This window comes from Lampetra planeri, chromosome 7 (genome assembly GCF_965212315.1).
Source record: "Lampetra planeri chromosome 7, kcLamPlan1.2.h2, whole genome shotgun sequence".
Taxonomy (NCBI): domain Eukaryota; kingdom Metazoa; phylum Chordata; class Hyperoartia; order Petromyzontiformes; family Petromyzontidae; genus Lampetra; species Lampetra planeri.
The window spans coordinates 3,142,275-3,164,402 of record NC_136113.1 but is presented as its reverse complement, the minus strand read 5'-3'; the positions used below and the strand labels follow the sequence as shown (position 1 = coordinate 3,164,402).

Below are 22,128 nucleotides of genomic sequence, written 5' to 3'. Positions count from 1 at the left end.
ACGCATGCGTGGATTTGAGTTACATGAGCACATTTACAAGCGTGAATGCGTTGTAGCGGAAGGTAAGTGCGTGAGCAATAATTTGCCGTGTGTACCGAAGGCAGAGAGGTGCCAATCTCTACAAGTGCACCATGCACCCCTTTGGGGATCTTTGATGCACTGCCGATTGCCTCACCCTGCCTCTGCTCAAGACCATCTCTTTCTCCGGCTGCCTCTTGAATTGTCTTCAACCACACCTTACCATTGCATCATCTCCCTTGTCAGTCCTATAGCCTTCTACCCCCTCACTGCCTCACCTAAAAAAACAAATGCTCATTTATCCCCTTTTTCTTTTGACGCACGTGTCTACCCTATTTTGTACAGCATCTTGATATGTGGTCGCATTTAGCCACTCTATACATTCCACTCATAACTGTAATCTTTTGCCATGCATTGCACAGAGAGAGAGAGAGCAGTGACGAGCCGCGCTCTTACCTATCCTCCACTTCGCCTTGGTCCAGGAGACTGTGTCCGTCCAGAATGATGGAGTGAAGGATTTGCTGGCGGCTGAACATCTCCGCCTGGAAGAGCTGCTCAAGCGTCCAACCACAGGAAAACAACACCACACTGCATCTCAACAAACTTAGAGCCGACATAGCCACTCTTTTCCTCAGAAACACTAACATTCAGTAGATCATGGCTCAAAAGGGCCTTTTGACTCAGCACGACGATGAAATAGCCAAGTGGGTCGTCTCCACACAGTCTTCATCAATGATGCATACACAATGGCGGAGTGTCTTCTTAGAATGTTGACCGAATGGGATAAAGCACATCTTTAATAAACATTGACAACCCCCCCACCACCACGTAACACCCTTCTTTTTAGAGATAAAGCACTTGAATCCGACCTAATCAGCCACTAGAGAAGCTTATAAAAGGGGGGGAGATTGAAGCTTGATTATAGCGCCCCCTTTGTTGGAAGCCAAAAACTCCGCAAAGTACCTTGAGGGAGCAGCTTACCAATTTCACTTGACTGACCCATGATGTGCGTGTTGAGAATCCAACTAATTTTTAATTCATGTCTTGCATGTAATTGTTTAACACAAGGGTGTAGTCTTGAATTGAATCAGGACGCCGAATTAGGACAATTCATCAAATTGTGAGGGGTAGGGGTCATGGCGGGGGAGTGGGCGGGGCTTAAATCATTCCAAGCTAGGCCACAGCCCCCGGTGGGCATTGCTGCAGGGCAGTGTCCCATGGGCAGGGCCAAGTGCCGGGTTCAGAGGCTTGCCTCGTGGGAACGCTGCTGTGCCAGGAGGGCTTCGTGGCTGCCAGCGATCTCTGTGGCGAGTGTGCCCTCCGTGTGCTCCAGGAACTCCAGCCAACTCTCGCACTTCTCCAGGAAGCTCTGGCGCTGCAAGAGAAACTCCTGCAGCTTGCTGCGAAGCACAGCGCAGAGAGGCGTTAATATGCCGAGTAAATATCAGTAATGTTCTCCAGAAAAAAAAAATCGTCTTAAATTATGACTACATTTCTGTTAGATGTGTGATGATTCAATGCTCCAATTCAAAATTGCGACTCAATCCACGATTAGCTTTTTTATCAACATCTTTTATATCTCGTTTTAATTTTTTAAACTAATTTCTATAGTTTTTTGTCATCCCTTCGCATTATATTAGAATATAATTTCTTTACGTTAAGAACCATCAATTGTGACACACATCAAATCGATGCATGTATTGTGAGTGTATGAATCACTCCCAATCACTGCATAGTTACTGAGCCTAATTTCTACCATGAGATTAAGATTCATCATGACACAGGAGTCATCAACAATTAATATCACCAAGCGTACAATTCACTGCTACACCACAAAAACCGTGAGAGACGGTGGCGGCCTGGTGAGACCTTCAACCAAACATTTTTTTTCATCACTGCTGACAACGAGGAAAACGTATAGACCACCACCGACATGCGTTCACTGGCTACAGGTTTTTCTGGAATGAACCGAGCGCAGAGGCCACGGAATGCAGTGGGAAGCAGGGCATACCTAAACCTCTCGCAGGTCTGACCCGACAGCAGCGTCCAGCGGCGGTTGAGAAGCTGCAAGCGCCGTATGCTCTGGTTGTCCAGGGGAAGCCGGTAGCCCAGCTCATTGAGCCGGTCCAGCTCCGGCACAAAGCCCCCAAACTTGAGCATCTGCTCCTGAATTGCAGACACAGCACCCGTCGACGTGTGTCTAATCCGATAAAAGCAATGCGTTCAAATGCAGCGCAACGGGGAAAGTTCTCTTACTGGGAAGCTGATGACTTGGCCAGGGTATCTAAGCATGTAACGATCAGCCACTCTCACCGTTCAATGAACTATCACAATTCGGGTTCACGATCCGATTCAATAATACATTATTTGATGTCGTGATGAAAATAGCAACTGTCGTGGCTGTGGAGATTACATGACCCAAATGTACTCAATATATAAGAAAGGAAATCATGAACTTTCATGGACGGTATTTTCATGTTATGCATCGTGAGCATAAGGATCAATTTTAATCGATGACTCGATCTATCTTTAAATCCCTCAGCGCAATCATTACCTTGAGCTGCTGCATCCTGTCCTGAATGGCTTGCTGTGTGGCCGTGCTGTTCGGATCGTTGGGCTTTAGGACCTCCTCTGACTCCTTGGCCCATCCTTCAAGTGACTCCAGACTCTGGAAGAATCTTTTGTTTTCCTCCAGCCCACCCTGAGCATAGCAGGACATGCAGGTACATTCCATCAAAATCTTTATTTTCTCAAAGCAGGCAAACGAGAATGTGGTCATTTTCAATAACGGTGGAGTAGGTGGATGGACGAACGCACCTGTAGGCTGCCTTGTTGGCGTGTCAGTGCCTGCTGCAGGTTTTCTAGCCGGAGAGTGATTGCTCCAAGTTCTCCCTTGATGCGAGCGGCCACCTTCTCATCGAGCCGTGCCCTCAGCTTCTCCCCGAGCTGTGACAGCTCCACCAGGGGCCCATGGAGCTTCTCCACTTCGCTCTGCAGGGCCTGACAGGACACAAATGTCAACGTCTCGCAATAACCACCTGACAGAAAATGACGTAAATCAACAAAAAATTACCAAAACATGAAACCGGCTCACCTCTGCAAGGGGGTCCTTGAGTTACAAACCAATTGAAATACGTGACACAGATCAAAGGAAATATTATTTTGTTGCCATCTGTCTTGGGATACAATTCACGTGTCTCTTTCGGCCGTTATTGTGCCGAAATTTGGCAGAATGAGGTACGTATTTGGATAGAATTGGATCCGTTCTGCATTTGGTAATTCCTGTGCGGCGAATTCGATATGAAAACACAAAACCATTCGAAATTGCAGTTACGGCCCAAAGTGCGTGGGGTTAGTCAGGGATTACGGCAGAGTACGCGTGTGTGTGCGTTCGTGTGCGAGATGGACATTGCCTGATTGATCAGCTCGGCCTATCGCTTAGGCTAGCACGCAAAACATCAACACGTATGGCCCCCGATTTCCAATGGCACTCTTTGCCTACTCATTATATGCGGGGCTTTTTTTCAGAAAGTGGAATTGCTTTTGTTGGAATTTCCCACCTAACGGTGAAATTTCACAAAAGTGTGAAAACAATAATCCAAACGAATCGGGCCTTGGTATTTAACGAGTAGAACATGAGCCAGAAAATCATGGCACGAATCACGATCCGCTCGCCACTTCGCCCACCTGGCAATCCAGCAGTGGCAGTGCCACATCCCCGTCGCCGCTGTCCTTGGCGGAGGTGGTCTTGAGAAGCTCAGCGCTACGCTCCTCGTGCCGCTGGAGCTCCTCCTCCAAGCCGGCGTGCCGGTCGCGGTAGGTGCTCCACACGGATAACAGCGCCCTGCATGAGGCCAGAGCCTCCAGCAGCTCCCGCTGGAAGGCGCTCCACCTGTGCAGGATGTAACAGTTAATGGCAGAACAGCTGAGCGGTTCTGTGTCCGTTTACTTGAACAGAGTGGGTCGTTTTTTTTTATTTCAGTAGGAGCCCAGTACAAAGCATGAAACGCAACATGGGGGGTACAGAAACTCCGCGGACATAGGTTCCGAACGCTGTGCTCCTGAATTTAGAGGAAGGAGGAGTTTGGGCTCGCTGCCCCACCGAGTGGGGACTGCGAGCGGGGTGTACAAGGAATACCATGCACTTTCGTCTGGTTAGGGACCAGAGCATGGACGAATGTCAGAAATGGCCAATATATTTTGGCCGGCAAAAAACGTACATGCAATAACTACAGTAACTCTATAACACATGCGTGCAAAACCTAAATAAACAGAATTAAAATAAAAGTAAACATGAGAATAAATAAACACTAAATGAATATACAAACTCAATGTACAAAATGATACCTTTAAATATTTGTATTCTTACCTAAGTAAACACTGTAGTATTACTCTTTGGAAGGTTTTGAATGAAATCGGACGAAAGAGGAAAGCGCGTGGACGAAATTTGTAATGTGGTTATAATTGAAAATGGCTGAAAGGTCGAAGCAACGAAAGTCAAGTTGACGAAAGTCAAGATACTTTTGGGTTGTTTTTTTTAATGAATTTCCTAGGGTAATATTACCAATAACACAGCACTTTAATGATGCATTTTTTTGTTGTAATTGTGCATTATAAGCTTTCTTGGGGTGGCCTTTAAAAACGATATACGCAGTATGAATGTCATTCTTATTATCTGGTTATTACATCTATAAATATATTTAATATTGCAGTTTGTTGGTGCTGTGTTGAGCCTCACCGCTCCGCGACATCTCGATGAGTCTTTTTAAGGCTCTCGTTGTTCGCCGGGTGGAACCCCTTCGTGAGCTGCTCCGTGACCGCGCTGAATCTGCCAATGCACCCCTCATGCTTCTCCATCTCTTCCTGCAAGGTCTGCGGGGCCACACCGAGCGCGGCTGTCACAGTCGTACATCACGAATTCGGCGGCACGACGGCGTCGCTTTTGTACTGAGGTTCAGCGGGAGAGACACGCACCTTGAGGTTCCCTTCCTGACACACGGTGGCCTCCAGGGAGCCGGACAGGGCCTGGTACCGTGCCAGCTTGTAGCTGTTCTCCATCATCCTCCCGTTCACGTCCTCCAGGGCTTCTCTGTAGAGCCGCCACTGCTCCAGTGCGGCCTGCAGCCCGATCTTCAGCTGTCCCACCTGCAGCAAAACCGGCTCCACTCAGTGGACGTCCACAGCACCCTCCGCTCAGACACTACGCATGTAACAATGCGTCGTCTTTTGAAGAGCGTGTGTACAAAGCGATTATTTATACAAATAATGAGCAGATAATATGCAATTGATAAACCTAGGCTTAGGGAGAAAAAAATAAACGAATGCACAATGATCCAAATTAGACAGTATAAATTCAACAAAAAGAACGATTATGAAATCAAATCAGTCACCCCAAACCATGGCATTTCATCAACTCATTGCAAGTGTGAATGGTTACCATCATACACGCTTTCTCTTATCTGTAGCATAGTTACACCAATAAGGTTATAACAATGTAAAAATTCCATCAAAGCCTCTAATGACACTGTGATACAAAAGCATTGTGAGGAATGCATTTATGTGACCTGATGGTCCACACTGGCCCAGAGCTGATTGAGGTCCTTCAGGGTGGACATGACGGCTTCGGACACCGCAGGGCTTCGGCCCTGCCCCAGAGAGAGCCCATGGTGCTCAACCTTCTCCACCTCCTTCTCTTTCACCCGCAGCTGCTCTTCCATTTCCTGAGGCCAGGGAATCAGGAGAGCGCTCGTATAAGGACCACGTAGCAACGGGTTTAGCTCGGCGAGAGAGGCACGACTAGAACGCCGCTGGAGTCACGCACCTCCGATGAACACGTTTGACTTCGTACGGCGTGAAAGACGTTAAACACACATGCGTACTGGCAAAACGAAGCGAACTGACCTGGCACTCCTTGAGCGCAGTGCGGACGGACGCCTGGTCGCCGGCACGCTGGAAGCCCTGCAGCCGTGTGCTCTGCTCTTGCAGCCAGCAGCGCAGCGACTGCACACTGCTCTCGTGCTCAGCCCAGCCATCCAGGACAGCCTCCAGCTCCTGGACCTGTCAACCCCAAACATGAATTCTCTATTGAAACCGTCAGAGCAGAAGGTAACGGTGCAGATTTAATTTCTACTTACACAAGTTACGTGGAAGGATTATTATGCAATCGATATTCGCTTCATCGACGAAGCGAATATAAAAATAATTCACATCAGACGATACAAATTAGACGTAAGACAGTCGATTATCAAAAGGAACCGCGATCCCAAATTGTGACTGGATGATTCACGAGGCTGCAGTTGGAGGTGTGTGGAGTCCTGAGACACTTCACGCAGACTCTTGCCTTGTTGGTGACCGTTGCCTGCAGGAGCTGCCAGCGTTGGTTCATGGTTCCCAGTCGCTCGGCAAAGTCGGTCTTGTCACTACGCTTGCTTTCCACGTCTTGGCCGCTCACCTGCTGCATCGACTGGTTCACAAAGTCGATCACCAGCTGCTTGCTGCCCAGCTCCACCTTGTAGCCCTGCGATGGAACAGCAGCAGCATCCACCGCGAACAAAGCGTATCGCTACTAAGCACTGCCGCACTGCCAGAGTAATGTCAATTGTACATTTACAAGTATTTCTCTAACATGTAATGAGTCAAACGAGAATCCGTGAAGTGAGAGTGTCTCCGTGCTTAAACACGGGATGGGCACTACTCATCTCTGGCCGTGGATATTCCGCATTCCTTCAGTGGGTGCAAGCCTATCCATGCAATGTTTAAAATTGTAAACTGTAACAGTGTCATTGCTTAGCCGTGCAAAAACAACTGTAATGATGAAATCAGGACTCTAAAACTTCCATCTGCATATGCATGTGGTGCTATCTGCAGATCCACTCCTCACCCTGTACTTCTGGAGGTGTCGCTTGACAGCATCGGCTCCCGCCAGATCCTGGATCTTGATCTCATCGTCCTTCACCATCTTCTCCATCAGCTCCATCCAGTTTCCCATCTCGGTCATCGCCTCTCGGGACGGAAGTCTCTCCATCTGTGCCTGGAAGGGAGCGGACGCGGGCAAGCCATGGAGAGGCCAGCTACAACAACGTACATGGAAGAAGTATTTCCCTGCAGTGCCACCAAGATGTCACTGAGATGAAGAAGCGAGACATTTTTGCATCACACAAAAAACAAATGGAAATTAACCCTAATGGAAGAATTCGTTCACCTTTCCCGTGTTTTCAAATGAACCCATGCTTTTATATTATTTTTGTTTCAAATTACAGACATCAATTTGTCCTCTCTCTCTACTCTTAAGTCATTGCCGAAAGATTAGCCTATTTCACTACCTCTCTGTTATTAGGCAGTCTTTCATCGCTGCTGGTGAGATATTTATATTTTGAGAAAATAAACTCGAGTTTCCTGTCATCAAAGCCACGAAACACAGCTTCTTTTCTGCTTGATGGCCCTGGCCTCCCTTGCGATTGTGAATTCCCGTCCGTGCGTCCCCCACTGCAGCCGGCGAGCCGCGTCTATGCGTCGTGCCGTGTGCCCGTCGCACCTGCTGCAGCTTGTCCTGCAGCAGGGGCACGACCGCCTGCAAGCGGCACCAGCGCTCGTCCAGCTGTGCCAGGCGAGCCCGCACGTCAGCGACATCCGCCCGCTTCAGCCGCTGCAACTGGCCCCCCGTGCTCATGACCGACGCTTTCAGGGCCACCCTGGCGTCCACGTCTTTGGAAAAGGTCTGGGGGGGACAATAACAGGCACAGTTGCGGTCGATGTGAATATTGTTGAAATATCATGCGGAGGGAGATGTGCGCCGCGTGTCATTTGGCTCATTTACAGTTTCCCAGTTTGATTCTTGCAATTTGTATACAATTACAGTGCTTCGTAGGAACAGTTCAGTCTGCCTGGAAAAAATATCAGAGTGTGAAGAAACAACGAACCAGGAAATCTGACAGGTGCTGCCGTGTCACATCTGGGTCCTGCGGCTCGTTGAGAACATGCTCCCTCCAGATTTCCACCTTTGCCTCCGAGGCCTCGAGCCACTCGGAGAGTTCAGCGCTCTCCTTCTGAAACCTGACCAGTTAGCATACGAAATTAAACACGAATTCACGTGCCCTGCAATGACGTAACACCGGTAAGGCAACGCAACAACAGGTTTCATTCTCTGCCACGGGCCACTGGGTGCGAGCTTGGGCAACGCGGACCTGGCCGAGTGCTGAAGCAGCGCCTCCGCTCGCTGCAGCTCCCGCGCGTTGCGCGCCGAGGCGCCGAGCCAGCGCTCGCCCAGCTCCGTGAGCTGCGAGTCGAGCGCGGGGCACGACAGCCAGCCCAGCAGCTGCCGCCCGTCCTCCAGCACCGCGTGCAGCCGAGGTTGCCTCTCCGCAAGGCTCTCCTTGAGTTTCTGTCGTTTACGATTGCGGCGCAGAGCAAAGCAGGCACAATAAGGCAAACAATCAGCATTGGTCTTGGGGACCTGATTGCTTATGGAGTACGTCAATGAAACCCAGAAAGTCACAAAGGATATTCCATGCCCGTGAGACCAGTGCAGTCACAGGTTTAATACTGGTAGGAACCTCCTGGTTACATCAGCCCACAGGGGATTTTTGTGTCCGTCATGCAGGGAGGGGCTGGGTGGGGAGGGAGGGGCTGGGTGAGAAATAGAGGGTGGGGAGGGGCGGGATGGGGACAGTGGGGCTGGGTGGGGAGGGGAGGGTGGGGAGGGGCTGGGTGGGGAGGTGGGGAGGAGCTGGGTGGGGAGGGTGGGGCTGGGTGGGGGGTGGGAGGGGTGGGGCTGGGTGGGGAGGGGCTGGTCACCCCGTGGTGCCCTTATAAAACTCAACGTTTAACCTACTCACGCCGGCTTGTGCCCGCCCTCACAGTCGGGCATATTTGCGGAATACACCACGCCGCTGTTGACCCTGGCCATTGACCGAGCAACCCAACGTTCCTACCAGCTCCCTCCGCAGGAATGTGTTTTATGTGGAGGTAAGTCAGAGCAGCATTAGTGGCACAATATTGCCAGCACAGTGTAAAGTGGCATGATGTCAGTGGCATGTTGTCAGTAGCAGTGGCACTGCATGGCAGCGTCGGTGACCTTGTAGAGGGCAGCACGGTTGGCGAGCGCCTCCTCAGTCTCATCGTGCGTCCCGCTCGTGGGGAGGCCACTCTCCATGGCCTGCAGTTCTTCCGCCAGGCTGCCGCACTCCGCCTCAACAGAGCCCCACATCTGCAACGGAGGCAGGCGGTGATCACCTGTACACCGACTTCTCCGTTCGCAAATGCTTCATTGTCACGACGCCAGCGTGATGGCTAACGGCACGGCACGCGGCACGCATGGTCGGTGCGTGGCGGCAGGGAGACTGCAGAGCAAAGTGAGGCCGAGGATGAGCCTGCCGGAGCGAGGTGTGACGAGGAGGGCACCTGCAGGATGCGCTCCAGCTGGACGCCGCGCTCGTGCGCTCTGTCCTGCAGAGCGGCGGCCGCCGCCAGTAGCCCCGAGCGCAGCTTGGCATGGCGCTGCCGACTCCCACGGCACACGCTCTCAGCCAGGCCCTCGACACTCAGCTGCAGCCCAGCCAGGCTCTGGAAAAAATCCTGCGAGTGCCCACGCCAAGCACACGTCAAGCACATGACAGTGACATCACACGGAGGTATTACTTTTTAATGACACGTTAATGACGCTTTTAATTAGTTAAATGTACAGAACGCTCAAGTGCATTAGATGGCTCCCCCCCCGGAAGGGCCGGGTCAGGGGTGCTGTGGTGGTGAGATGTTATCTCCCTTGCCTGGTATGCAGGAGGTCATGGGTTCGATCTCGACTTTGATGCCTGGATATTTGAAGTATGCATGTTCTCCACGTGGTTGCGTAGATTTTTGTCCGGGTCCTCCGGTTTTTCCCTCCACATTTAGAAACATGCGTTTAAGAGTATTTGGCTGCTATTAATTTCCACGTGATAAGCCACTTCGTTGAGCTATCATTTTGGCCACGTCGCTTCTGAAAAATATCTTTATAGCTCAGTGGGCCTTACCTGGTAAAATAAAGATATGAACAGTTTGATTGTGTCCTGCCGTGTGAGTGTGCTGGAGCCAGTGTGGCCCGTTACCTTGTGCTTGTGTAGCTGGCTGGAGACTTGCTCTCGGCTGCCGGCCGAGGTGTGCGTGGCAAACGACAGCTTCTTGTTTCCCATGTCGATCATGTCCGAGAGGTCACGCAACGCTCGCTCCAGCTGTGCCTCCAGCGCCAGGTCATGGCCTAACTCCGCTCGCCGCGCCCCCAGCAGTCTCATCAGCTCCTCATACGTGTCCTGGCAAGGCAACAGCAGCAGCAGGCATACAGACACACACGCATTGTCTCATAATTAGCTTTTCTGTTTTAACAAAACATGTTTTGGTGTTTTAGTTCTCAGTTAACCCCCTATTTGAGAGACAATGGCCAACGATGTACAATAAGATAATGAATGTCCTCGAATTCATAATAAGCTGAGTTTGACAAATGCTGTTTACTCGTAATTTGTTTTTACTATTATAGTCTACTCGGACACCACGCACTTTTTTTCTTCATGCACAATAACGATTGCATGTAACATCTGCTTAATTAACAGTGCGATAAGATAAGCATCCATTCATTAACTAAAGAGATATTTCCGCTGAATATTTTTTTTTTACATATAACAAAAATATAAAAATAACTTCAATGCAATATTGTTTAGATTTGGGCAGTTCAAAGACATTTGTGCTCTGTCACCTGCAGCCTGTGAGATTCCTGCAGGACAGCTGGATCGAGCTCCTCATGGTGATCCTTCAACGCCGACACACGCATCTCCAGCGCACGCAGGCCTGCCTCCAGATCCTCCAGCACCTGCACACACAGGGTGCACGTGCACATCACACACACCAGCATTCCATCACATCACGTAGAAGCACATATCACCAACAAGAACATATCCGTGCCCACACGCATCGCCAGCCAGGATACGTCATTTACCGATACGACGCGTACTGTTTATCAATGTACTTTCGTTTGTATTGTGAACTGCCCAATTCTAGTCGAAGTGCGTGTATAAATCGTGATAATTTTGAAACAGATAAAAGGCATTGCCTACCTGCAGTTGCTCAGAAACTTTATCCTCCAAGCTGTCAGCCAGCTTCTGCTGAATGGAGCTCTTATGGTCAGACAGGAGGCCTTGAAGTACACTCAGCTCCGTCTGATCACACGGCGTAAAGCATGGATGTTTGAGGTGAAGTACGCAAGACATTTCATTTCAAAGTGGCACGGCATTTATTATTATTATTATCTGTTATGGACGTGAATTTTTATGAAATAAAGAGACGACACAAGGTGAATTGGAGTGTCTTTGAAAGGCTGAATATGATTATGAAAAGCAATTTCCAAATTTTCCCTCGAGAAGAACGTTTTTAATGAGAGCATAAGACCTGGTAACCTTGGACAATGCCCCCCCCCCCCCCAAAAAAAGAACGAACATTGAGAAAACACTTGAATGTTAGAGGCATATTATCGACTTAAGAATAGTGAGTTTTGGCGGGACATGTCAAGTGAAGGGGTGATGGCCGGTGGTCAAGACGAATGTTGGAGTAGCAGCCAAGGAATCGGACACGTCCGAGAGGATGTCCACCATGGGTGAAAATGGAGTGACGAAATCAGTTCATGTGCACGTGCTACAGAAGGTGTATTGCTGCATCGCAGGACCGTGAGAGATGATAATAGCTTTGAGAGACCGTCAAAACTGGCGATGCTGTGAATTGAGTATGGCTCGTGACGATGTGAAACGTTCAAAACCGAAGATGTTGTGAATGAATTATGGCTCGTGACGATGTGAAACGTTAAAAACCGCCGATGTTGTGAATGAATTATGGCTCGTGACGATGTGAAACGTTCAAAACCGAAGATGTTGTGAATGAATTATGGCTCGTGACGATGTGAAACGTTCAATACCGAAGATGTTGTGAATGAATTATGGCTCGTGACGATGTGAAACGTTCAAAACCGAAGATGTTGTGAATGAATTATGGCTCGTGACGATGTGAAACGTTCAAAACCGAAGATGTTGTGAATGAATTATGGCTCGTGACGATGTGAAACGTTCAAAACCGAAGATGTTGTGAATGAATCATGGCTCGTGACGATGTGAAACGTTCAAAACCGAAGATGTTGTGAATGAATTATGGCTCGTGACGATGTGAAACGTTCAAAACCGAAAATGTTGTGAATGAATTATGGCTCGTGACGATGTAAAACGTTCAAAACCGAAGATGTTGTGAATGAATTATGGCTCGTGACGATGTAAAACGTTCATAACCGAAGATGTTGTGAATGAATTATGGCTCGTGACGATGTGAAACGTTCAAAATGGCCGACGCTGTGAACCCCACTGCGGACCTGGTACTCGGTGACCTCCGCGAGGCGCCCCCTGAGCGCGTCGGAGCGCTGCTGCACCATGTGCTCGAGCGTGCCGAGCCGCTCCCCCAGCGTGGCCAGGGTCGCCCCGATCTCCGCTCCGTTTCCGGTCTCTGCGGGCAGCACGCTCAGGAACATCTGCTTCTTCACGTCCACCTCCTCAGCGATTCGCGCCACGTCCCTGTACAGTGTCTGGAAGGGGCGGCAGTCCACGATAGACGATGTTTGTGTGCGATTTTTTTTTCTCGCAGTTACTGATCGCACACTTCGCTTATCTGTGCGGTCATGAAAACCCATCAATGGCTCAATTTTGAATGTGTAATTTTACAGATAGCACTGATTACATGTCTATATAAGGTATTGAAAATCAACAGATTTTAAATGTTTATTCAACAACTGCAGTCATGGTGAGAGTAAGAACTGCTTCTTGTTGTGTTTAGTTTGTTGACCTTCCCCCACGCCTCCGATAAGCACGGTTGGCTACGTACGTTGCAAAAGAAGTTCAACATAAAAATGCACACACACAGGTGCACGAAATCCTTACTTCCTGCACACACAGGTGCGCTTCCATCTCGTCAGGCGGCGCAGCAGCACTGGCAAACAGCTTGTCCTCCACGCCGTCGAGCCACCCACTCGTGGCCTTGGAGGCCGTGAACAGCTTCTGCTCTAGCTCGAGACCGAGCTCCACCGACACAGGGTGGTGGCCCTGTTTTCAACGTAAACAAAGAGACGCTAAGAGACTGATGGGGAAAGGGCCGTTAGTAAGCACCTAAAGGTGTCCAATACATACATACATGCATACGTAAAAACATAGACACATACACGCAGATGCACAAAAATAGCTTTAGGGCCTTACTAACTCCGAGCTTCCCAAAGTACACCAGTATAGAACCATCTTGCTAACTTTCTGTGTCATTACAATATCACATGCACTGTTCTTAGTTATAAATGATTAACAATGCTGCGCCTAAAACATTTTAAACAAAATGTGTACACTGCGTGCAGAGTGAACTCCGTGCAACATGAGTCCATCCAGCAGTGGAGCAGAGGCGACAAGAGGGCGGTGGGGGAGCTGCAATCGCTGATCAGCACCTGGAGGCCAGCGTCCTCCAGTGCCTCCTCGAGGCCGCTGTAGGTGATGAGGACGGCGTCTCGCGAGCGCTCTAGGGCCCCGTGGTCCACCAGGAATGGCGCCGCCCCAGCGCCCGCAGTGCCACTCGCTCGGCCGTACACCTTCACCATGTGGCCGGCGCACGCACGCACGCACACAAAGACAAAGTTCCCCCGTATAGCTTGTAACAGACTGTAGGAGCAATTGCTGTTAATGAGCTTCGATGAAGTTCGGCATGGCACATGAGGGCGTGGGTGGCCAGCACCATGCCAGGCCGCCTTTGTCTCCCTAGTGGCGATGTTTACCACACACCACACCAGGTAGACATTTGGGGCTGAGTCGACTTAGGGGAGGCCCAAGACCGGTTCAGATATAATCGTCAATGGTGTCGACCGTGAGCGGGAATCGAACTCGGATTGCTGGGTTTATAGCTCAGCGTGCTAATCACTACGCATACACGCATGCAGCACGCACTCAGAGAGTGTACATACAGAGTGTGTACGGAACATACACACGGCACGTACATGCAGCATCTGCAGTTGTGTACACGATCAGAGCTTGGACACTTGGACACATGTACACCCCCCCCCCGATATGTACTGAATCCTTACAGAATTCGTTTTGTCCTCCAGTACAATTTAAAACTATTCCATTGAAACCTCTGAAACTCATGCATTATGTGAAGAAAACCAACAGGAATTCACATCAGCCGCAGCAGCAATCGCGACTCTAGCTGTACCTGCATGGAGGTGTCCTGCTGCAGCGTCTCCAGCAGGATCCGTTGTTTGTTGGCCACCTCCTGGCCCAGCAGCTGCCATTTCTTACGCATCTGTCGACTGCCGTCCTCTGGCTCAAAGGAGACCTCCTCGGAGAGAGAATCCGGTCCCACGACGACACCGCCACCCGCTTGGCTATGATGAACGAGAGAGCGAGACCAGGTGTCCTCACCTTGACGTTGCACGGGTTACGATGTCACGGCTCTATTGCAATACAACCACCACACTTGGCTGATCTCGTCACGCAGCATAAGCCATCACACATGAACTCTGGTCATCCTCGCAGCGGACTTTGCCATCCAACAAAGATGGTCACAGCATGGCACACCTTCAGATGCGCTTCTACGGCCATCTGGAAGGCACTTCCTTCTAATATTAAGAAGGCACTGAAGCTATGCACTTTTAAATCTAGATTTAAAGCTCACGTCTTTCGAACAGTTTTTTGTCTTCCGTTTGTTGTCCTTCCCCGCACCTCCGATTAGCACGGTTGGCTTCGTATGGTGCGAAAATAGTTCAACATACACGTATGTACTTACATAAAAGTTTTTGGATTTATAGAGCAGCGCCCAGAAGCAATGGCAGAAACAATTGCATCTCAGGATGCTGTACAACACACGTAGTGATAGGTGCTCACGTAATAAAAGTCATCATGGGACCTCCTTTGCAAGTACCAAAATATGAGAATATTTTTTCCGACAACAAAACAGGTGTTGAGATGTTAAAACACCAAACTGAAATATTTTACGAGGAATCATGTCTGCATGAACCACAATGCTTGTGGCCAGAATATGCAATGTATCTTTAAACTGTCACAGAGCTGAACTAAAACATCCCAGCTGAACAGAATTCTGAATCTGTCATGCACGTAGCAGTACACCGCTTTAGAATACACCATAATGACGAGGGAGACACATGAGGAAAGTCTTTGGTGTGTGTTCCTGTGATGCCACGCGTGCAGGCCGTACCCGCTCTGGGCTTCATTGCTGTGTGAGAGGAGCAGTTCCCCCTGGCTCGCCACCGACTTGAGGAGGCTCTTCTGCTCCGCCAGCTGCTGCTCCAGCTCCTGCTGAAGCCCCGTGCGTGAAAACAACAGTCGGCACCGTCCACACCATCGTCAGCCACAATCGACGGAGTCGACTTCACATGCGTTCCTTGATGCTCGACTCATTGCCCTCTCCTCGTACAGCACAGCCATAGAAACTCCCTCTCTCTCCCTCTCTCTTCGTCTCTCTTTACAGTCCCATATAACTTGACTCGATTGAGTTGTCTCCCACTTCCTTTTCTAAGCCTTCTTGATACAGACATCAATGCCTCCAATAATGACCAATGATGCCAATTATGTATACAGGATAGCCTCAACGAGTCAAATTGCTGTTATTTAAGAGGATCCTACATTGGGATGATCGCCCTATACCATTCATGAGTATTTGGCTTGTGGGAGCATAACAGAGCACCTGGGAGAAAACCCAAACAACGAGGGGCTAACGCCCAAAACGCTGCACGGACACACTCGGTGCACACTCAAGCAAGCACAAACCGTTTTGCTCCACAGTTAACGTTCCCCTCCTCATAACTCACCGGCGGTACGCCAGTGGTGTTCTCATAGAGAGCCTGCAACTGTAAGGAGCGAGTGTCCGCGGCCAGGGCAGGGGCCCTCACCTTCTGTCTCTGCATCGTGTCCTGGTGAACCACGTGCCGCGCTTTGGCCTCACTCAGCCACTCCTGGATGCTGGGCCCGGCCTCCACCGTGCCGTCGTCTGCGATGCCCACGCACGCCTCCTGCCGTGTGGGACACGCGCCCGGGTCAAGGGGCTGCGCGGGACGCGACGTCGGCAGCAGCACGGTGTGTGCGGCACACGGCATCGGCAGCCACGCGAAGCCTGAGCTCTGGCTCAAGTGGAACACGGGGTAAGTAAGTATTTGGCACGCATTGATTCACTTCCCTACTGCCACCTCCCAACAGTGCAACGGCGGTGGTTTGCCACAAAGTCATGATTTGATACAATGAATCAAGTATTTGTTGCATCATTAACTTACTGTCTTGTGTTACTGTTATTATTACCTTTTATTTTCCTAGTTTTTACATAGTTTTTCTTCGCTCATTTTCTGTAAACGCTACCTTGAGCATATTTACATACAATTTCTACGACTTGTGAAATTATCAATCCTTCCACGCAACATTTTAACGCACGCACGGGTATCATGAGTGTACAGAATGGATTCTAATGAATACATCAACAATTTGTTACATGCCTGGGAAGTGGTGCTGCACGGTCATTAACTCGAACGCTGGAGGTTTTACAAATAAGTGCTTTCATCCTCATGGGATGAGCACACAGCTCTTGTGAAGTTGACGTTTGAGTGGTTATCCAAGCTCGACCCTGTGGTGACACTACTTAACTTAGCCTGTGTTTCACTTGAATGGCCTTTGGACATAAAAAAATTGGCAATCTTGTCAACATATGACTTGTTAAATCGAATTTTAGATCAGTTAGGAATATGATTAACTGCAAAAATAAAGTTGAAAAAATGTAAATCAGCATCACACTAAAGGTGATTAAATGTGATAGCATGTTAATGTCCTCCCAAAAGGTTTGGATGTTTTCTTTAATTACTTCACATGATTCCATTTCATTGACCAAGAAAGCGACACTGCAAACAGCTAATTATGTATCTGTATCTGTGATACTCTGTGTTTTATCAGCACACTGCACACAAGCAGAATATAGGCACTTTACTGTATTATTTTCTCTCTTCGCAGCTGCCGCGCCAAGACAAGACAACTTTGCCTGCAGCAAAACAAGGTTCATACATCGCGTGCCAAAATAAGTGTAAAAAAATGACCATTACAGAACACTGCAAATTGAAGTCAGTGTAAAATAAAAGCATTTTCCGCTACGTTAATAAGTTAAATCATTTAAATAATTTACCAATGAAGGTTAAATTAACTTTTGGTAACCATGTACAAAATACTGACTGCTATACACACACACACGTGAGAAATCACTTGAAAGCATTTACACTTGGTGCTGCTTACTCATCCACTCTGTAATGTATAGGGTGGAGTGGTGGCATCGTGGTTAGCACACTGAACTATCTGAACCAAGGATCCTGACTCCATGACATGAGTTCAACAACACGGTTAACATCAGTGGCGAGTGATATCTCAATCAGTCCTGATGCCCCCCCCCCCTGTCCGCCCACCCCCTTTTAAAAAGCTGCAGAGGCCAGCATTTGGAATTTGGAAGTATAGTCCAACAAAAACCCTCATGACTGACATGCATTCATGTCAACCCCTTATCAGTGCCTTATTACAGATCAATTCGGACCGTATTGGCCACCCCGTGCCCTTATAAATCTCAACGTTCATCCTACAAAGTCCCATCACAAGGGAAAAACACAAACAAATAGACAAAAAAAAATTGTACTCAATTTCCCTGTACAAGAATATGGGTAAACCGTATGGGTTGACAGGTATGGACACGGCACGGGGACTGTACATTATTATTACTCTTAATAATTATTGCTTGGCAGTGAAGTCACGAAAGATCTGGGTGAGCAGTCACCCTGTGTCTGTGCGAGTAATCACGCCGGACGGCAACTCCCGACCCCACTCTGCGCGGTACCTGAATGCTGCTCTGCCTCTCCAGCAGCGCCGCCTGCAGCTCCAGCAGCGCGGCTCTGAGTGCCACGAGTCTGTCGGCGAGCTCCTCCGCCTCGTGCCTCGCTCCCCCCGCGTCGCCCACCTCCCTCTCCAGCCACGACACCTTCCGCTCAATCTCGCCCAACATCGACTGCAACAACAGCCGGAGGTGAGCTCTTTATTCAAAATCGTCCTCCTCTGGCAAGCAACGCGGAGGCACTTATCTCCACCGGAGGCTCTCTGAGCAAGTGGTGGACATTCCACATTCCTACGGTGGGGGGGGTGGGGGGTACGCCATCCATAGGATGACCACTAGAGACTTCCCACAGAGCGGTATTGATTTTACTCAACCCAAAGGTATGACGAGTTGGCTCATTCCTCCACCATAATTTGAACTGTAAATACAACAACTGCAAGTCGAAAACAATAACCACAGCACCACCTGACTCAGTGGTCTATCCCGTATAATTCCACTGCACTATATGACCACATGAACCCTTGCGGGGAAACACAGGCCAATGCATTTCAATGCGTCGTGTGAACGCACAGTCGCAGAGCCACTGGGGGGCGATTAAATGTCAACTACGGTAATTGAGAGTACTTTCTCACGAGGATGAACCCTCAGTGTGCCCTGCACCCGCTGCGTCGATGGCACCGCTTGCCTGGCACTCGAGGAGCTGCAGTTCCATTCCCGCTGGGCTGTCGGCCGAGGAGCAGGCGCCCACCCCCAGGGCCTCGTGCTGCCGCTGCAGCCACGCTTGCAGCTCGGCAGCCTCCTGCTCAAATGTCTGCAGCGTGCGCCGCTGCTGCAAGTCGGCACTCAGCCGCTCCTGGCACAAACACACACCACCACGCGTAGCGCCAGGCTATGGCTCATTGCCACAATTGACACTCTCCTTTCGCATCATGCTTCGTTATTGCCGTTGGCTTACGATGAGGCTCAAAAGTTCAGCTATTTAATTAGGTGTAAAACGCACACAAATTAGGTGCCAAACACACGATTGTTCAACGCGACAAATTGCCTCACCGGCGACACGGCTGCAACTGCCACACGCTACTTACACTAACCAGCACCGGGGAGTGACGCGACGAATCGGAGCATGTTGCACTTTCTGCAATGGGCTGCAATGAACAATGAGAAAACAGAAGGCAAAACAATGTGCAGATGCAGCAGTAGTAGCGGAAAGAAAAAGAAGAACAATGCGAAATTGAGAAAATGATATAAAAAATAATTTTGAAAATGTATAAATGTGGAAAGTGACTCACAGAAAAGAGAAAGGAAGGGAGGACTTTGGAAAGGAGTGTACGGAAGAAGCTGGAGGCTTGGGCAGGGGCTGTGGTTGTATTCTCTAACGTGACGCGTTCCACGAATGAGTCGTCCTCTGCGGAACCCTCGTCAGGTGACGCCGCGTCAGGTTCAACGTTTGCAGCACGGCAGGTCTTTTCCACGTCGTCGGCTTCAGGAACATGCTCAGTTTCTTTGAAAGCAACTTCGTTGTTTTGTGTCAGTGAGCTCTGTGCACCGTCCAACTCCGGCATTAACGAATAACCTAAAGCTTTCACACCGCTGTCCGATATCCTACGTGGAATTTCTTTGAGTCTTTCAGTATTGTGTGTTAACGCGGTAATCGAATCGGAGATGGCGTGGCGCTTTGGTTCTGAGTCACTGTCGGGAGAATCAACCGTTTGCCACAAAGGGTGCCACTGGCTCCCACAACCAAGGCGTGCTTGGTCAGGCGAAGTAACGCCAGAATCAGTTACGGCTTTTTCCTCATCATTGCTGTTTGCATTCGTAATGGAAAAATTCTGTGTTTTTGGATCTATGGCACTACACTCTGCATGCCTATCCACACTTTCTTCACAGGGAGGAGGTTGGCAAAACTCCAAAGTGACATCACCCGCGGATATATAACCCTTATCTGGAAAAGTATAAATTGCCCCAGTGCTGGATTCGTCATGCTCCGCTTCGGTTCTGCTAGCACTGGATATCGTGACATAACCCGACGAAACCGAACCGACAAAGCTCTCCAAACTTTCCTCAGATTCTGGAGTAAAGACAGTGCAACCTGGTCCTTCTGGCCAACTTTCTTGAGAAGCACATCTGGCAAGTACAGTGGCCTGATTAACGTCTGTCTCGGGCAGGAAAATCAGCTTTGAATCACCATGGGTGTCCGCTTGTTGTAGACCTCCAGTAGAAAATGCATGACAGATGTCAGCTCTCTCTACGTCACCACGCGAGTCTGGCGGTGATGCGCATGGCAGTGTAAGAGCAGACCCTTCTCCCTGGTGCATCGCCCCAGCACAAAAGCCATGCTGTCCCGCCTCGTGTTTTGTCAGTGCATCAGAGTGCATTCTAAGTTCATTACCATGAGGAGGAAGCTCAAGTGGGTGACAGAGGGAGTCTGTATGCACGTGTCCACCAATGTGCGTGGAGACAACGCCACTTTCGCTTGCAGCAGCTGCCTTTTTCTCAGCACCGACTACATCTCTGTCTTCAAAAACCTCGGTGCCTGCAGCACCATCATTCGACTCTTCGTAAGAGTGCCCTTGTTTCATCTCAGTACATATATCAGGAAGATAAACTTTGATATTATTTGGTTTTGCCAATGCCATACTTCCATAATTTGAGAAAACACTGACATCTAACATCGCACTGCTTCCCAACTCATTTCTATCGGTTTCTACATTTGCAGAACTGTCGACTTTTAAACCTCCGCTGTCATCACAATACGTAGTAGGAGTGCTTTCTGAATCTTTGCGGATTGAACGTGTGTCTGCCTCACTGCTGTTTATTACACCGAAAGAATCAATTGATGAATATTTTCCAACATCCATCTCTGCGCTGAAAGAAGTGGCAACGTTGTTTTCACCAACACTGGCAGCTGTGTAACTACCAGAAAACCCATCGCTTTTAACTTCAGGGAACAGCCCGGTTTCGATGTTCTCAGTAATTTGACTCTTTATTCTCTCCAACTGTGAACCATGAGAAGCAGCGGGGCAAGTTCTCGAAACGGCTTCAGCCAGTTGGCGAAATTCACAAATGTCTGCACTGCTACTCACTTGGGTTTCATCACTCTCACCGATCGACCCGTCCTGACCGCTTGGTACGGGCTTCGTCCTCTCTTCTTCGGCGTCGCTGGCCTGCCCACCGCTCTCTGTGACACGAGCGCTAACCAGCTGCGGCGACGCTGCTGCTGCTGCGTGTAGATCCAGGTGTCCGCGAGCGCTAGTTTCACCCCCTGCTTGCGCGCGCGCACGGGGCGTGGAAGCAGCACCATCCTGTCCGAGCGCATTTGCCGTTGCGGCACAAACTGCCGCGTTGCTCACGTTGGTGCCAACCTCACTCCCAGCATCTTCTACGCCGCCCTCAATGAAGACGTTACCTTCTGCTTCCAACGAGCTTGAGTCAGATGGTAGAGAATCGCCTCCCCTAGTTTCAGACAGTCCAGCGACAACAGGTGAGGAGCCCTCGGAATTCTCCGCACCTTGCTGTTCTTGTGCACTGGCTAGCCCAAAGCGTTCGTCTCTGAACAAGTTTACAGCAAAACCAGGCTTGGTAGGCGCCAGCAGGCTTGTTTCACCGTCATTCTCTGACAAGCAAATGCCAGAATCTTGTGCCGACTCCGTATTGTCATCGCGAGGGTGAAAACCTCTGCTGGCCGTTTTGCTGTTGCATTCGGTTTGCATATTTTCTTCTCCTCCTTCTCCTTCTGCAGCAAACGCACTTCCTTCCGCGTCGGCACTATCTCTAACGTCGCCGCGTTGAAGGTGTGCAGGATGAGCTGCGCCTCTCTCCGTCCGTGCACCAGTTCTCGATTGCAACGGTTCGGTCTCACCGGTGAGCACATCGGCCCCGTTGTGAGAATGCCGGGACGGCGCAGGCGTAGGCCCGCCCGCATTCCCATCCGACGCAATCATCACGCTGCCCCAGGCACTGGCTCGAGGCCCAGCCACGTGCCTCACATCGCCACCCTCAGCGTTGTCTGTGCCCAGACTAATCTCGTGCCGCAACTCCACCGCCGCCTGCTCCTCGGCATGGCGTCCAATTACCAATTCACTCGCGCTTAACAGAGGCTTGGACCGAGTACACGACACAGGAGGGGGAGGATATAATGAACAATTATGAGCACAGGATAGTGAAGAAGAAAATAATTATTTCATATGCAGGTTTTAGAGAATGAGCAGA

General features: G+C 49.7%; 1 protein-coding gene across 1 annotated transcript in view; it reads right to left on the bottom strand.

Annotated features, from left to right (window-relative positions):
* SYNE1 (spectrin repeat containing nuclear envelope protein 1) overlaps positions 1-22,128 on the bottom strand; it is a 152,118-nt gene that overhangs the window by 33,517 nt on the left and 96,473 nt on the right. The window contains exons 92-122 of the mRNA XM_078595960.1: positions 19,209-22,016; positions 19,005-19,064; positions 18,605-18,772; positions 17,926-18,093; positions 17,038-17,088; positions 15,959-16,078; positions 15,265-15,365; positions 14,263-14,434; positions 13,505-13,645; positions 12,957-13,118; positions 12,395-12,604; positions 11,100-11,201; positions 10,742-10,855; positions 10,101-10,301; positions 9,418-9,591; positions 9,092-9,223; positions 8,202-8,398; positions 7,938-8,070; positions 7,553-7,735; positions 6,899-7,048; positions 6,359-6,535; positions 5,920-6,075; positions 5,583-5,738; positions 4,993-5,163; positions 4,757-4,890; positions 3,706-3,910; positions 2,836-3,018; positions 2,573-2,719; positions 2,030-2,184; positions 1,271-1,418; positions 475-569 (exon numbers count right to left, since the gene is read on the bottom strand). Of these exons, the coding sequence (XP_078452086.1) occupies positions 475-569; positions 1,271-1,418; positions 2,030-2,184; positions 2,573-2,719; positions 2,836-3,018; positions 3,706-3,910; positions 4,757-4,890; positions 4,993-5,163; positions 5,583-5,738; positions 5,920-6,075; positions 6,359-6,535; positions 6,899-7,048; positions 7,553-7,735; positions 7,938-8,070; positions 8,202-8,398; positions 9,092-9,223; positions 9,418-9,591; positions 10,101-10,301; positions 10,742-10,855; positions 11,100-11,201; positions 12,395-12,604; positions 12,957-13,118; positions 13,505-13,645; positions 14,263-14,434; positions 15,265-15,365; positions 15,959-16,078; positions 17,038-17,088; positions 17,926-18,093; positions 18,605-18,772; positions 19,005-19,064; positions 19,209-22,016 (7,274 nt within the window). The remainder of the gene's footprint in view (positions 1-474; positions 570-1,270; positions 1,419-2,029; positions 2,185-2,572; positions 2,720-2,835; positions 3,019-3,705; positions 3,911-4,756; positions 4,891-4,992; positions 5,164-5,582; positions 5,739-5,919; positions 6,076-6,358; positions 6,536-6,898; positions 7,049-7,552; positions 7,736-7,937; positions 8,071-8,201; positions 8,399-9,091; positions 9,224-9,417; positions 9,592-10,100; positions 10,302-10,741; positions 10,856-11,099; positions 11,202-12,394; positions 12,605-12,956; positions 13,119-13,504; positions 13,646-14,262; positions 14,435-15,264; positions 15,366-15,958; positions 16,079-17,037; positions 17,089-17,925; positions 18,094-18,604; positions 18,773-19,004; positions 19,065-19,208; positions 22,017-22,128) is intronic.